Source organism: Trachemys scripta, chromosome 8 (genome assembly GCF_013100865.1).
Source record: "Trachemys scripta elegans isolate TJP31775 chromosome 8, CAS_Tse_1.0, whole genome shotgun sequence".
NCBI lineage: Eukaryota > Metazoa > Chordata > Testudines > Emydidae > Trachemys > Trachemys scripta.
The window spans coordinates 51,957,349-51,971,990 of record NC_048305.1 but is presented as its reverse complement, the minus strand read 5'-3'; the positions used below and the strand labels follow the sequence as shown (position 1 = coordinate 51,971,990).

Genomic DNA, 14,642 nt, shown 5'->3' with positions numbered 1-14,642 from the left:
AAGCTAAGCAGCTTGGGGATCCCCTGCTTATTTTTAGAAATATTGCCCTCTCCAAATTCAAAGCACCATAGTGATACAGAACCTCCGGCTCTGAGATTTTATTCCCTTCCCCCGGAGTTCAAACTGTGATGGGACGAGGGTTTGTGCACATCCTCTCTTCATGTGTGTGATGGGGAGCAAAGTCCCCTATCCACTGATGTTCCACAATGGTTTGTCTGGTGTCTACAGGCCTTCCTTTGCTGGGCATAATACTTCTCTTGTGGTCAGGGCCAGCTCCAGCTTTTTTGCCGCCCCAAGCGGCGAAGCAATAACTAAATAACTAAATAAATAAAGCCGCGATCGGTGGCCCTTTGGCGGCAGCTCTACTGTGCTGCTTCATTCTTCGGCGGCAATTCGGCAGCCGGTCCTTCCCTCCGAGAGGGAGAGGGACCCACAATCGAATTGCCGCTGAAGACCCGAACGTGCCATCCCTTTCTATTGGCTGCCCCAAGCAACAGCTTCCCTTGCTGGTGCCTGGAGCCGGCCCTGCTTGTGGTGAACTAGTATTTCACACTCAATAATGCTTGTCTCCTGACTCTGAGGGTTTCCAGTTTCATAGCAAACACTTAATATTACCTTAGAACATGATTTAGACATTATAAGTGAGATTAATGGATGCAGCAACTCACAAGCATTTCATAAATTCCAAACACTAAATCCATCTCTATAAATCTAATACCAATACTAACATGCAGGTGAGACAGACAGGTGTCCAACTATGCATTTGTCAGTGTTCAGTGAGGTTTAGGAGCCTTGGCATGAGCTGGCACCTGGTTGGCCAGTGCCACAACCACTACTTGCTTTTACTGAAAATATGTCAAGATTAACTTGCTCAAAGTTACCAAAAATAGAGATTTTCTGATTGCTAGGCAACTGCCCCACTTCTACAACATAAGACTTAGCCTAGCATTTAAGATTATTGCATTATTAAATGTAGGCAATTCTGATTTCAGAGATAATTTGACTAAGATTCAGAGGAGAGAAGAGTAAATAGAGGTTTGTAGCCAAAAAGCCCATTCTCTCAGTTATCTCTCGCAACCTACTACTATACATTAGTCTGAAATTGACCAAGAGCACAAGGAAAAAAATTGAGATGTTTACTATTAAGTCACAGCTTTGAATTTAGCATACATTTTACTGTTAGATCATTTAATTAGAAACTTCAAATATTACAACTAGAAAAAAGTTTTTCTGTGAAAAGTTTATCCTTTTTGGTGAATGATTTTGAAAGTTGTTCAACCAGCTCTATTAACCAAGGGGGAATTATACTGAAGTAACACCAAAGGAGAACTGTTAAGAATAATGAGTGGGAGGGAAAGGAGGGGAAGTGAGTTTGATATAATGGTCACGTTGTTAACCACCATCAGCATACAAAATGTGAATTATGACAAGAGAGATCAGCAAACCCAAGACTCATCAAGAAAGAGGGACCCACAGACTCTGGGCTGGAAACAGAGAAACCCAGAAATCGTCTTAACAGAATCTAAATATCCAAAACAGTCATTTTCACCGTCATCTCATGTTAGAGTATGTACACTGACTACAAAAATGTGAATGTACTAAAAAGTTAAAACAAAAAAGTAGAATAGCTAAATTGTGATTTTCCCTGCAAATCCAATCTCTTAAAACAAAAAACAAACAAAACTACACGAAAAACTCAGTCCCTGATTAACACTGCTCAAAAAAAAAACTTATAAAAGTGAGTCAACGTACAAATACATGTGTGTACAGAAAAAGGGGACAATTCATTTATTTTCTGTTACATAAATTGTTGCTTACTCACAAGGAACATTTGACTAGAGGAGGAACCCTCACATGATGATCAGTCTGAAGTGAGGAAAGGATGTCTGAGTAGGGGTCATAAAATTGATTTAACATGGGCCTCTCTTTGGAACTGAAATTTAAGATCTACACACAAGGGAAGTCATACTTAAATGACTTACAGGTTGCAACATCTTCTCATTGCAAAACTGTAAACTATGTTAGCATAGCAGAAATTAAGAACGCCTAGATACTGACTTTTAAAATAGGGTAGGGTGCTAATTAAAGGGGAAACAACCTAATTAATGAGACTAGCAAACAAACTTGCAGGATCTTCTTTGAGATACAAAATAAATATGATAGTTCCATTAAAAGGTTTAAATGGGCTTATATTTTGTAAAGCACCTTTAAAGATGGTATTTAAGAGTGCCATCTCTGTGTAAACAACTCTCCATCTGAAAATTAAACTTGGCTCTTTTCTTCTTGTTCAACACCTGAGCTGCTGAAAAAAAAATTGGATTTCACAAAAATAGGAAAGTTTTTTAAAAAACTGTGTAACCTGTTTCTGTAATGGGAATCTACGAAAAGTGTTTGTAATATGCAAGACTCTAGTTCTGTAGCTCTCAACCTTTCCAGACTCCTGAAAGGGGTATAATAGTCTGATTTGTCTTGTGTGTCCCCAAGTTTCACCTCACTTAAAAACTACTTACTTACAAAATCAGACATAAAAATACTGAAGTGTCACAGCACACTATTATTGAAAAATTGCTTACTTTCTCATATTTACCATACAATTATAAAATAAATCAACTGGAATATTAACACTGTACTTACATTTCAGCATATAGTATATAGAGCAGTATAAACAAGTCATTGTCTGTATGAAATTTTAGTTTGTTCTGACTTCACTAGTGCTTTTTATGTAGCCTGTTGTAAAACTAGGCAAATATCTAGATGAGTTGATGTACCCCCTAGAAGACCTCTGCATATCCCCAGGGGTACATGTACCCCAGGTTGAGAACCACTGCTCTAGCTAGCCCAAATGTGTTGGCTCTACAATATTAACAAGGCTTCTCAAAAAGTAGCAAATATTTTTTAACCACTCAAGTCAGTAATTATGAATGAGTCCATAAAGGAACAGATCAGTTGAGTAAAGAGGTGGCCTTTTTATATAGTTCTATTACAGACTAGAACCACACTAAAATCCACCGGAGTTGCCTGAAGTTACATACTATAATGTTAAGACTGGCACAAGACTGGAACATGTTTAATCATGATGCAGTGACCAGAAGCCACTGCATGTGGTTGTCATTAAGTAGTAAGAATTCAACAAATGTTACTGTTGGCCAAATAATTGCTCAAGATATGAATGACAGGACAAGATGCCCCTAACTGCAGAAAAAACGGAGAGAAAGAAGTATGTAAAAGACAAACCTCTGAGGGTTTAAATGACCTAATATGGGAGATACCCTCACACTATACAAGGAAATCAAATAAAAGAACCACTCACGGGTAAAATGGATTTCTCCAACAAAGTGTCTGCAGTAAGGTTACCACTCCTGGAATGCCACTTCTCTGAATAGGGCCTTCCTTTCAGAAGTCATACAATAGACTTACAAAACATCAGTCTCATGTATTGCAAACCCCCAGGCATATGTCAAACAGCCTCCAACGACTACATAATGTGAAGATGCATAGAACCCATCATTACACACAAAGGACAGCGAGATAGCCATCTAAATGCACAATTCTAGCAGATGTTTTATAGGTGCATGATGCAACGAACATGGCTAGAAACATTTAGTGTTTTAACTGGACAAAATAATTCAAGAATAGTTCATGGGCTTTGGCATATACTTTGCACTTGTAAGACACCTTTCAGATCCTGGGTGAAAGCACTTAACAAAATATTACACCTCACTATTGAGGCAGACAGATTATCCTTATTTTACAAAGGGGGAAACAGCTGGAGGTTAAATTATTTGTCTAAGGTCACACAGCAAGTCAGTAGCAGAAGTCAGATGAGATCTTAGTCCCAATTCTCAGTCCTTTACGCCAACCACTAAATAGAACATTACCTGCCTGAAGTAAAACTAACCTACAATTACTCCAGTGCAAGGCTATTCAATTTAACAAGTTCTCCATTTACAATACACAACATATGTTAATAACTACTAATACTGTTTACTGAGTTAAGCTAATTTTTACAGCGAGCCAATGCAGGCATGTTATGACTCCACAGTGACTAAATAACTCAGCTGATCTACTTAAAAGTACATGCAGGCCACAGAGGGCATGGTTCGTTGAGCTGTTGTCCAAAAAGGAATTAGATTAAAACTTCAGACACTGCAGACAACACTCATGATCATTTCACTGGCAAGCTAGAAAGTACCAGCATTATCTAGATTAAGGAGAAGCTTACCACTGTAGATGTCTTTTTCTGTCTTCCTCCACTAAACATCACTGATTTTGCCATAACAAGAGAAGCAGAGAAAGACAGATCCTAGAATAACTGGTGTTCTTAGGTTGGATCCTACCTGATCCCTGTGAGAAAGAGCAACTCTGCATTTGATTTCCACAGAGAATATAACATTGGTTGGTCTTGCTGAAGCCAACTCCCAGAATATGGATCAACAAAAAACAGGATTCTGAGCAGGGTAGATAGATAATTAATCTAATTTAAATCAAAGTCAGAAAGCCTTATTTAAAATATCAATTGTAATTTTCATTTATAAAGGCACCTATCACAAATGCAGTCTAGCTAGAGCAGAAATAAAGAGATTAGGAAAGCCACCCAAGAGTTAAGAATCAACTCTAGGCCACAGGTCACTTGTAATTTTCCACTCTCTTTCTCCTAGATAATCTGGTTGTTTTTGTTTGTTTGTTTGTTTTAAATAAAATTTATAACTTCCTTCTAACTTCACTTTTTGTTCCACCCCTTTTCTGTTAATTTGGGAAAGCGAAACTGAAATATTGCCTATTCTGAAGCCTATAAGATCAATGATTTTCTCTGGTAATAAATTCCAAAGTCCCGTCTCCTCTTGCAGAGAAAGCCCAACTCCCACTCAAGGATTTCACCCACAAGGATGACAGCTCCAAAGTGCCTGAGGAACATGTATACTTGCAAGATACAGTTGTCAAGGAAAAAGGCACTCGCTGAGATGCCAACAAACAGCTGCAGAGGGAATTAAAAATGAGAACATTAGCTTTTAACTTCATTTTATAAGAAGCCACAATAATGAGACTAGCAGTACTAGTTCTTGGTGGCCGGTGTTGCCAAAACAAGCTGACTACTTCATTCTGGCTAAAATAACACTCATCCCTTGATAAAGCAAGTTGCAGTAATCCAGCCTAGAAGCCATGACAGAGTGGATGACTGTGGCCAAATCATCCAACAGAATGAGATATAGTCCTCTAACTAGACTCTGATGGAAGGTTGCATCTTTCACAGCAACAGCTATCTGAATACTCCAGCAGCAGCAAGGAGTTGAAGAGGACCTCAAAGCTGCAGACTACTGATGATTATTATCTGAGGACTGATTCCCTCCAACAGCATGAGACAGCCTCCTTATTAGTGGTTCCAATGGTGCTTTCGTTGTTTGGTCTTCCAACAATGAATCCTATTCCTTACTATTTATGCTTCACTTTTCCATTTTGCCCTTTGAAAACTTTTGAAATCCATAGGTTCACTCCAACCCTCAAAACTCAGACAATACACTGCTTTAGCTAACTCAGATATTGGGCTATTCCTACCATCCTGCACAGGTAGAAGAAATCTTCAAACTCCACCATCAACCAGCCTCTCCTACAGGATGGAATTAGGGGAAGGTGACAGGGGAGTTCACACTGACTTCTGGAAAAAGCAACAGAGGGTCCTGTGGCACCTTTGAAACTAACAGAAGTACTGGGAGCATAAGCTTTCGTGGGTCAGAACCTCACTTCTTCAGATGCAAGTAATGGAAATCTCCAGAGGCAGGTATATATCAGTGTGGAGATAACGAGGTTAGTTCAATCAGGGAGGGTGAGGTGCTCTGCTAGCAGTTGAGGTGTGAACACCAAGGGAGGAGAAACTGTTTCTGTAGTTGGATAGCCATTCACAGTCTTTGTTTAATCCTGATCTGATGGTGTCAAATTTGCAGATGAACTGAAGCTCAGCAGTTTCTCTTTGGAGTCTGGTCCTGAAGTTTTTTTGCTGTAAGATGGCTACCTTAACATCTGCTATTGTGTGGCCAGGGAGGTTGAAGTGTTCTCCTACAGGTTTTTGTACATTGCCATTCCTGATATCTGACTTGTGTCCATTTATCCTCTTGCGTAGTGACTGTCCAGTTTGGCCAATGTACATAGCAGAGGGGCATTACTGGCATATGATGGCATATATAACATGTAGTACTCCACTGGCCATCACCTACAGTCCTCAGCTTAAACCTCTCCAACGCATCATCAGTGATCTACAACCCATCCTGGACAATGATCCCTCACTTTCACAGACCTTGGGAGGCAGGCCAGTCCTCGCCCACAGACAACCTGCCAACCTTAAGCATATTCTCACCAGCAACCACGCATCGCACCATAACAACTCTAACTCAGGAACCAACCCATGCAACAAACCTCGATGCCAACTCTGCCCACATATCTACACCAGCAACACCATCACTGGACCTAACCAGATCAGCTACAACATCACCGGCTCATTCACCTGCACGTCCACCAATGTTATATATGCCATCATATGCCAGCAATGCCCCTCTGCTATGTACATTGGCCACACTGGACAGTCACTACGCAAGAGGATAAATGGACACAAGTCAGATATCAGGAATGGCAATGTACAAAAACCTGTAGGAGAACACTTCAACCTCCCTGGCCACACAATAGCAGATGTTAAGGTAGCCATCTTACAGCAAAAAAACTTCAGGACCAGACTTCAAAGAGAAACTGCTGAGCTTCAGTTCATCTGCAAATTTGACACCATCAGATCAGGATTAAACAAAGACTGTGAATGGCTATCCAACTACAGAAACAGTTTCTCCTCCCTTGGTGTTCACACCTCAACTGCTAGCAGAGCACCTCACCCTCCCTGATTGAACTAACTTCGTTATCTCCATACTGATATATACCTGCCTCTGGAGATTTCCATTACCTGCATCTGAAGAAGTGAGGTTCTGACCCACGAAAGCTTATGCTCCCAGTACTTCTGTTAGTCTCAAAGGTGCCACAGGACCCTCTGTTGCTTTTTACAGATTCAGACTAACACGGCTACCCCTCTGATACTGACTTCTGGGTAATCTATCTTATTTTGCCAGCTTGTGAATTCTTTTCCCTCACATCAAGTGAGCTCCAGTGAAGTGCCGCCACTTGCACCAAAAATGAAGCGCAAACTCCGCAGAAGCCCCTTCATCAAGCCAATGAGAAAGTCTGAAAGGTATGGGAGACGCTCATGATATTTTATGAATATATGTCATGTCCAGCTATTTGTTATCGCATCATTTGCTATAGGACTACCAGGATTAATTCCAGCAGGAGTTACTTGACACTGTTCCACAGGAAAGGTGACCGCAGCACAGCCAGGTGTTCCTTAGCAGACACTCAGGACTATTAACTATGATATGCTGCGTCCCCACCTCTGGTGGGCTGCACAAACCAATTTGACCAGGTTCAAGAGATACAGGGAAACAAAGAATATTTGGGACTGATAAAAGGTCTGCCCCCTAAAGATGGTGTGAAAGCAGACTGAACCGCAGTCCCCAAAAGTGCGGGTGTCTGGATAAGCCTCCCTAATCTTTACATAAGACAAACATGCATGTAGATTGCTTAATAACATGCATGTTTTAATAACCCTTTGCTCTTGTTCTGCTTTGTTCCTGCTATAAAATTGAAAAATATGTTGTTTTGAAAGGACTGTTTTGTGTCACCATATCCACACACTGGTCACAGCTCCTGAAAGGAAGGCTCCAGCCCAGTCAGCCCTGCTGAAGAATCACAGTCAGTACCCCAGGATCCAGTCTGAAAGTGGGAGAATTGTGGGATTCCTCCTTCAAAGAGGTGAAGGTACGAGGCCTGTCACCGAGAGGAGGTGTCCCCAGCCAGGCTAGAGTGGATTGAAGGTACAGATAACCCTGAACCACAACTGAAATAACTCACCATTGCTTGAGTTTTGGAATGGCTTCTCTGCCTCAGATCTCTTCTGCACTTCATTCTTCTCAGGGGTCCCGTGTCCTGTAGAACTCGGCTGGCGGTGTCTTATGGAAGTATAATCTTCACCTACCATTGTAGTCTACCATAGAAGAGAGGAAAGAATTAGTTATCAAAAGGCCTCAGACATGATGCATTTATTCAGCTATTACATATGCTAGATTTTTCCTGCCTTTGACTGCTCACTGGAGGTGGGGAGAAAAAAAAAATAAGAAAAAGCGGATAAATGGGACTGGCAGTCTAACAAAGCTAACCCCCTCTCCCATCCCAACTATCTACATAGTAAAACCTGTACTAAGAACCATACCTTCTCCTCCCTTCTCTCCACACTAGACAGTAAGCGGGACAGAAAAAGTTAATTCCCCCACATTCCCAAACCACCTCCAATACACAAACCCTTCATTTTAAGCAACTAGGAATCCTCAAGGCTCCCAACACAGTGTTGGGAGCATCACTTCACAAGTGAAGCCTTTAAAATGCTTCACTATGCAACTGATTTTTGCTGGTAATTTATATAGCAAAACCTGACTCTCAACACTGGTTTGGGGGTTTTGAGATTCCTCCCCTCCCTGCTTTTTCAAATTTCGCTTTGGCATCACAGAAGAGAATACCAAGCCTGAGAATACCAGACAATCCCCTTCCTGTAAAAAAAGTCCAAGTCCTCAGTAAACCTTGTGCCTTATTAAGACAAATGAATGATTGTGCTGCAAACCACAGTGAAACAGGAAGAGAGAGAACCATGTTTGTTTAAACCACGCCAAACCCAACAGCAGGGGCCATTGCTGAAGGCTGAATGATTACTAACACAGATTCCTGCACCACCACCTCCAGATTCAAAATGTAGACCTGTTTTTTAAAGGGAGGGAGAGGTGTTATTTACGATAGTCACCAAGAGAAAAATGGCATCTTGCTCTACTCTTGACTAACAAAATGGAAATCTATGAAGCTCCCTAAAGTTGCCCTTGCCCCAGACTGGGCTTCCAAAATACCAACCACACACACTTTTCTTTCATAAGACTCGCTCCTTACATTTATCTAAGTGCTTCTCATCCAGAAGCATCTGAAATATCTCTAAAAAGCAACAGAGGGTCCTGTGGCACCTTTAAGACTAACAGAAATACTGGGAGCATAAGCTTCCGTGGGTAAGAACCTCACTTCTTCAGATGCAAGAAGTGAGGTTCTTACCCACGAAAGCTTATGCTCCCAATACTTCCGTTAGTCTTAAAGGTGCCACAGGACCCTCTGTTGCTTTTTACAGATTCAGACTAACACGGCTACCCCTCTGATACTTGAAATATCTCTGTAGCCCATCAGAGTATACGCTGTGTGCATATTTATAAACACACGAACTACACTCACTATTGAAAGGCAATATCCATTTAAGAAAATGTCCCAACACTACAACCAGGGTTGACACTCCTGCAAGAAGAAACAGGATCTCTCTCAATCACATGTGGTCAGGCCTTCAGGTTCACTTCTCATTAAAGATACAGCAGCACTGGTTACTGTTCTTGATTCTGTAAACTTTATATCTAGCAGCAGTTTCAATTCCTCCCCACACCACTTTGGGCACTGCTTCTGTATAAACAAAGTGAAGAATGCCACTTACTGAACCACCAGCATCACTTCCTGAAGCCCCTACATGTTCCTTGGAAGCCCCTCGGCAACTACTACTAACCAGGCCCAGTCCTGTTTATCTTATGAGATGACAGCCCAGACTGCAAGCTATAATATAATCAAGGACTATAAAAAATGAGAGAAAACCTTCTGAGTTAACCACACACAATAGTAGGTAGTTTGTGTGAACAATCATTTATATGACAGGTATTATTACTTTAATACAGATTTACATAACCCAGGAAATGACCTTAGAGGAAGAGTTACTATATTTTCGCACTAAGTGCCAGATGTAATGCACTGGATCAGACAACTGGTTGAAAAGGCCATAGCACATAGAAGCAGGCTTTGTACACTACTGTTGCTGCTATCACCCCACAGCAAAACCAGTTTGTGTTTACTTCACATATTCCCCAATGTATTGAAGGCATTACCCCCTGAAAAATCAAAGTTCGTGGGGGGGGACCTGAGAGGTCCGGTGTTAACACAACACATTGTCACATGGAATATCCGAGGTGGGCCCAAAGCTCGATACCTTTCTCAGTAGCACTTTCAACCCTGTAGAGGCTGTAAGGACTGCACATTCTTCTCTGGTAAACCCACCCTAGATCCTTTTTCAAAGGGCCTTTGGGATAGTGAGGGGAAGGGGAATAGAAGTTAAAGAGGAAGGTGAGGGTCACCAAAAGTAAATTTAAGAATATAACTAGAGTAAAATAGTATTGTGGGTACAGTATGTTTAACTACCATACACTAGACTTGTTTTAAAGACAAATATAGCTCTTGCATAAGATAGATTTGATGATATGAATGACATTTATCATGCAAGATTAAATAAATTTTTTGCACACGGATAATGGTATTATATTTGTGGGGAATGTCTTAATCTGCATCCTCAGTATTAGAAAGCACAATATTTGGCAACTGTCAATGTGTCAGTAACAAAAAAAGAAAACATTATCTCTCTTCTCTAATCTCCTTTAGAGCTGAGCCAATCACAAGACAAGGCTAAGATAAATCAGAGGTTTTCAGATGCACTGCAGCAGACAGGGCTAACTGCTTTCTGAGTGTCACCTTGACACACATGAAAGTCTGAAAGAATACAAACAACAACCTACAATATGGATACAAGAATCACCTCACCTTTTCTGGTAGGGAGGATTTAATGTGACACCTACCTCACGTAATGGCAAGTGACTTTCTGCACCCACAACTATTAATCCAGACCTTGAAATTAAAAACCAATCTAACTAAGGAGCAGCAGCAGCAGGCGGCTAAACCCTCTCACACTTGTATTTTTTGTTATTTTCCCTCCCCTTCTTTGCCAAGAACTCCCATGTTTCCTTTTTATGCCTCTGTCCAGTTTAACTCTCTCAGGCAGGTAAGCAAATGTTCTTCAGTCCCCTGGCTCCTTGAATGCTATGCAGTGAATCTCTTCTGGCTTCCTTCTTCCCACAAGCTCAGCATATCACTGCTTCCACAAGCTGAACTTCCTCTTACATCCCCTTCTGTTCACCTTTACTCTCAGTAAGGAACAGTGTATGTTTCCGATACCCACCCTATGCTCCTTCTGGGCTTCAGAACCATGAACAGATCCCCTCAGCAGATTTCTTTAAAGAGGCTCATTTGAAATGGACTATCAGTTACCAGGTACTATACCTCATTCACAATCCCTGAGATTTATTTTCTCCACCTTCCTTTTTAATTATTGCCAATAATCATGACTTCACCTCACATTAGCACAGAAACAATATATTTTAATACATCCATGTTTACACAATCACCTGTAAAAAGGTTGTGACATGGCTTCAAACTAAACTGCAGCCCACAATTAACAATCTCACTGTCCAAAGACAGTGTTTTTGTTTTCCATATCAATAGTTTTATAAAAAAAAACAGATGTGGATTCTGCTCCCTCAGACTGAAAGTGCCCTTCACACAACATAGGGCCTAAAATAAAGTTAGTCCATAAGCAAAACAAGCCTATTATGGTCAGCAAATAAAATGCTGTTTATTGTTTCGCTGGCACTCGGTACACTTGTATAGTAATAAGTGGACTTCCCTCTCTGCTATAGTACAGACAAGGTGAGTGAGAAACAACAACATTACTTATTACAAAACATTCTTTAAGAACAAATTTGATGCCTGAACTGGACTCTCTCCTCCAGATTGCATGCAGGCCAAAGGAGCATTACAGAATCATAGAACTGTAGGGCTGGAAGGGACCTCATGAGATCAAGTCCAGCCTCCTCCCCAAGGCAGGACCAAGTAAACCTAGATCTTCCATAAGTTTTTCTAGCCTGTTCTTAAAAACCTCCAATGAGAGGATTCCCCAGTCTCCCTGGGAAGCCTATTCCAGTGCTTAACTATCCTTATAATGGAAAGTTTTCTTAACATCTAAGCTACCTCTCCATTGCTCCAGATTAAGATCCTTACTTCTCACCCTACCTTCAGCAGGCATAGAGAACTGATCACCGTCCTCTTTAAAGCAGCCCTTAATTTAAAAAAAAAAAAAAAACGGTTACCAGGGTCCCAAGTCTAAACATCTCCAGTCTTTTAACCTTTCCACACAGACTGTGCTGGTCTCCTCTAGACAGCCAGGTGGCCTCCCCGCCAAACCCTAGCCAGACCTGGGGCTCCGAGGATTGTCCCCCTCCCAGCCTGGCGGTCCCCATAGCAAGGCCGCCACATCAGCGAGGGACCGCGACCCCCAGCAGCAGCAGCCAACAATTAAAGCCTCTGAACTAACAAGCTCGCGGCGCCGTGACAGAGATCAATGCACAGCGCGGGGCGGTCCGCACGCAGCCCCTGCAGGGCAGCCACCCCGAGCCCGGCCCGTCCGGCCGAGAGCCCCGGCGAGGTCAGCGCGCGCAGCAGCCCGGCAGCGGGAGAACTAGCGCGCGGACCCCACGAGCTCCCGGCCCAGGTGGCGAGGTACGGCACCTTGTCCTCAGGGAGTGTGTCCGCGCGACTCCCCTACGCCTCAGCTCCACCTCCGCTTGGGTGAACGAGAGCGAGAATGGAACCCTCCAGCCTTCCCCACTCCTCCATTACGTCACCACGCAAAGGAAAGGAGTGGGGAGCGTCGCCGCTCATTGGCTGCCTGCCCTAGAACCAGGCCCCGCCCCCCTGCCACCGGCCAGCGCCGACGGCGCAGAGAGGAGGAGCTGGGGTAAAGGAGCAGCGTGCATGTTGGGGGCGGGACAGAGGGGAGGAACTGGAGCAGAGGGGGCGGGCAGGGAGCACGTGAGAGGCACGTGTGCGCGCGCTCTAACTGGGTCCCCCCAGCTCCAGCCCTTGTCTTCACAGTTCTGACCTCTGTCGCCTCCCGCAGCCTGGGCCACACCCGACGCCAGCATGTCCTGCGGCGGCTCTCAGCGTGGGCTGTGCGAGACTGGACTGCGACCCTCCCGCCAGCGGGCAGCAGGAGGAGCTGCTCGTCCCTCTGTAGCCAGAACCAGGGTCTCTCAGTGCGGCACTGGGAGGTGCTCAGATACTGTGGTGGGCAGTGGAAGAACCTCTGGACATACTGGAGCCTAGCCTTGGTGAAGCTACGTTTTCAGGAGAGGGAACTGCAGAAAATAAGAACGGCCATATTGGGTCAGACCAGAGGTCCATCAAGCCCAGTATCCTGTCCTCTGACAGTGGCCAATGGCAGGTGCCCTAAAGGGGATGAACAGGGATCATCCATGCCTTGTCACCCAATCCCAGCTTCTGGCAAACAGAGGGCAAGGGACACCATCCCTGCCCATCCTGGCTAATAGCCATTGATGGATCTATCCTCCATGAATCTATGTAGCTCCCTTTTGAACCTGGTTATAGTTTTGGCCTTCACAACACCCTCTGGCAAGGAGTTCCAGTTGACAGTGTGTTGCATGAAAAAATACTTTCTTGTGTTTGTTTTAAACCTGCTACCTATTAATTTCATTTGGTGGCCCCTTGTTCTTGTATTATGAGAAGGAGTAAATAACACTTCCTTATTTACTTTCTCTATACCACTCATGATTTTATAGACCTCTATTATATCCCCCCTTAGTCACCTCTTTTCCAGTCCCAGTCTTATTAATCGCTCCTCATATGGAAGCCATTCTATACCCCTAATAATTTTTGTTGCCCTTTTCTGAACCTTTTCCAATTCCAATATATCTTTCTTGAGATGGGGCAACCACATCTGCATGCAGTATTCAAGGTGTGGGCTCACCATGGATTGATATAGAGGCAATATGATATTTTCTGTCTTATTATCTATCCCTTTCTTGATGATTCCCAACATTCTGTTCTTTTTTGACTGCTGCTGCACATTGAGTGGATGATTTCAGAGAACTATCCACAATGACTCCAAGATCTCTTTCTTTAGTGGTTATAGCTAATTTAGACCCCATCATTGTATATGTATAGTTGTGTATCAGAGGGGTAGCCGTGTTAGTCTGAATCTGTAAAAAGCAACAGAGGGTCCTGTGGCACCTTTAAGACTAACAGAAGTATTGGGAGCATAAGCTTTCGTGGGTAAGAACCTCACTTCTTCAGATGCAAGTAATGGAAATCTCCAGAGGCAGGTATAAATCAGTATGGAGATAACAAGGTTAGTTCAATCAGGGAGGGTGAGGTGCTCTGCTAGCAGTTGAGGTGTGAACACCAAGGGAGGAGAAACTGCTTCTGTAGTTGGATAGCCATTCACAGTCTTTGTTCAATCCTGATCTGATGGTGTCAAATTTGCAAATGAACTGGAGTTCAGCAGTTTCTCTTTGGAGTCTGGTCCTGAAGTTTTTTTTGCTGTAAGATGGCTACCTTTACATCTGCTATTGTGTGGCCAGGTAGGTTGAAGTATTCTCCTACAGGTTTTTGGATATTGCCATTCCTGATATCTGACTTGTGTCCATTTATCCTCTTGCGAAGTGACTTTCCAGTTTGGCCAATGTACATAGCAGAGGGGCATTGCTGGCATATATAACATTGGTGGACGTGCAGGTGAATGAGCCGGTGATGATGTAGCTGATCTGGTTAGGTCCTGTGATGGTGTTGCTGGTGTAGATATG

General features: G+C 43.0%; 1 protein-coding gene across 2 annotated transcripts in view; it reads right to left on the bottom strand.

Annotated features, from left to right (window-relative positions):
- The window catches only part of SOAT1 (sterol O-acyltransferase 1), a 49,905-nt gene extending 37,217 nt beyond the window's left edge, over positions 1-12,688 (bottom strand). Inside the window, exons 1-2 of one of the 2 annotated variants that reach the window (XM_034778435.1) lie at positions 12,550-12,688; positions 7,942-8,074 (exon numbers count right to left, since the gene is read on the bottom strand). In XM_034778435.1, coding sequence (XP_034634326.1) covers positions 7,942-8,068 — 127 coding nt within the window. In that variant the 5' untranslated portion in view covers positions 8,069-8,074; positions 12,550-12,688. Of the gene's footprint in view, positions 1-7,941; positions 8,075-12,355; positions 12,519-12,549 lie in introns of those variants that run through there. The other variant, XM_034778436.1, reaches the window with a different exon arrangement.
- Between the last annotated feature and the right edge of the window lie 1,954 nt (positions 12,689-14,642).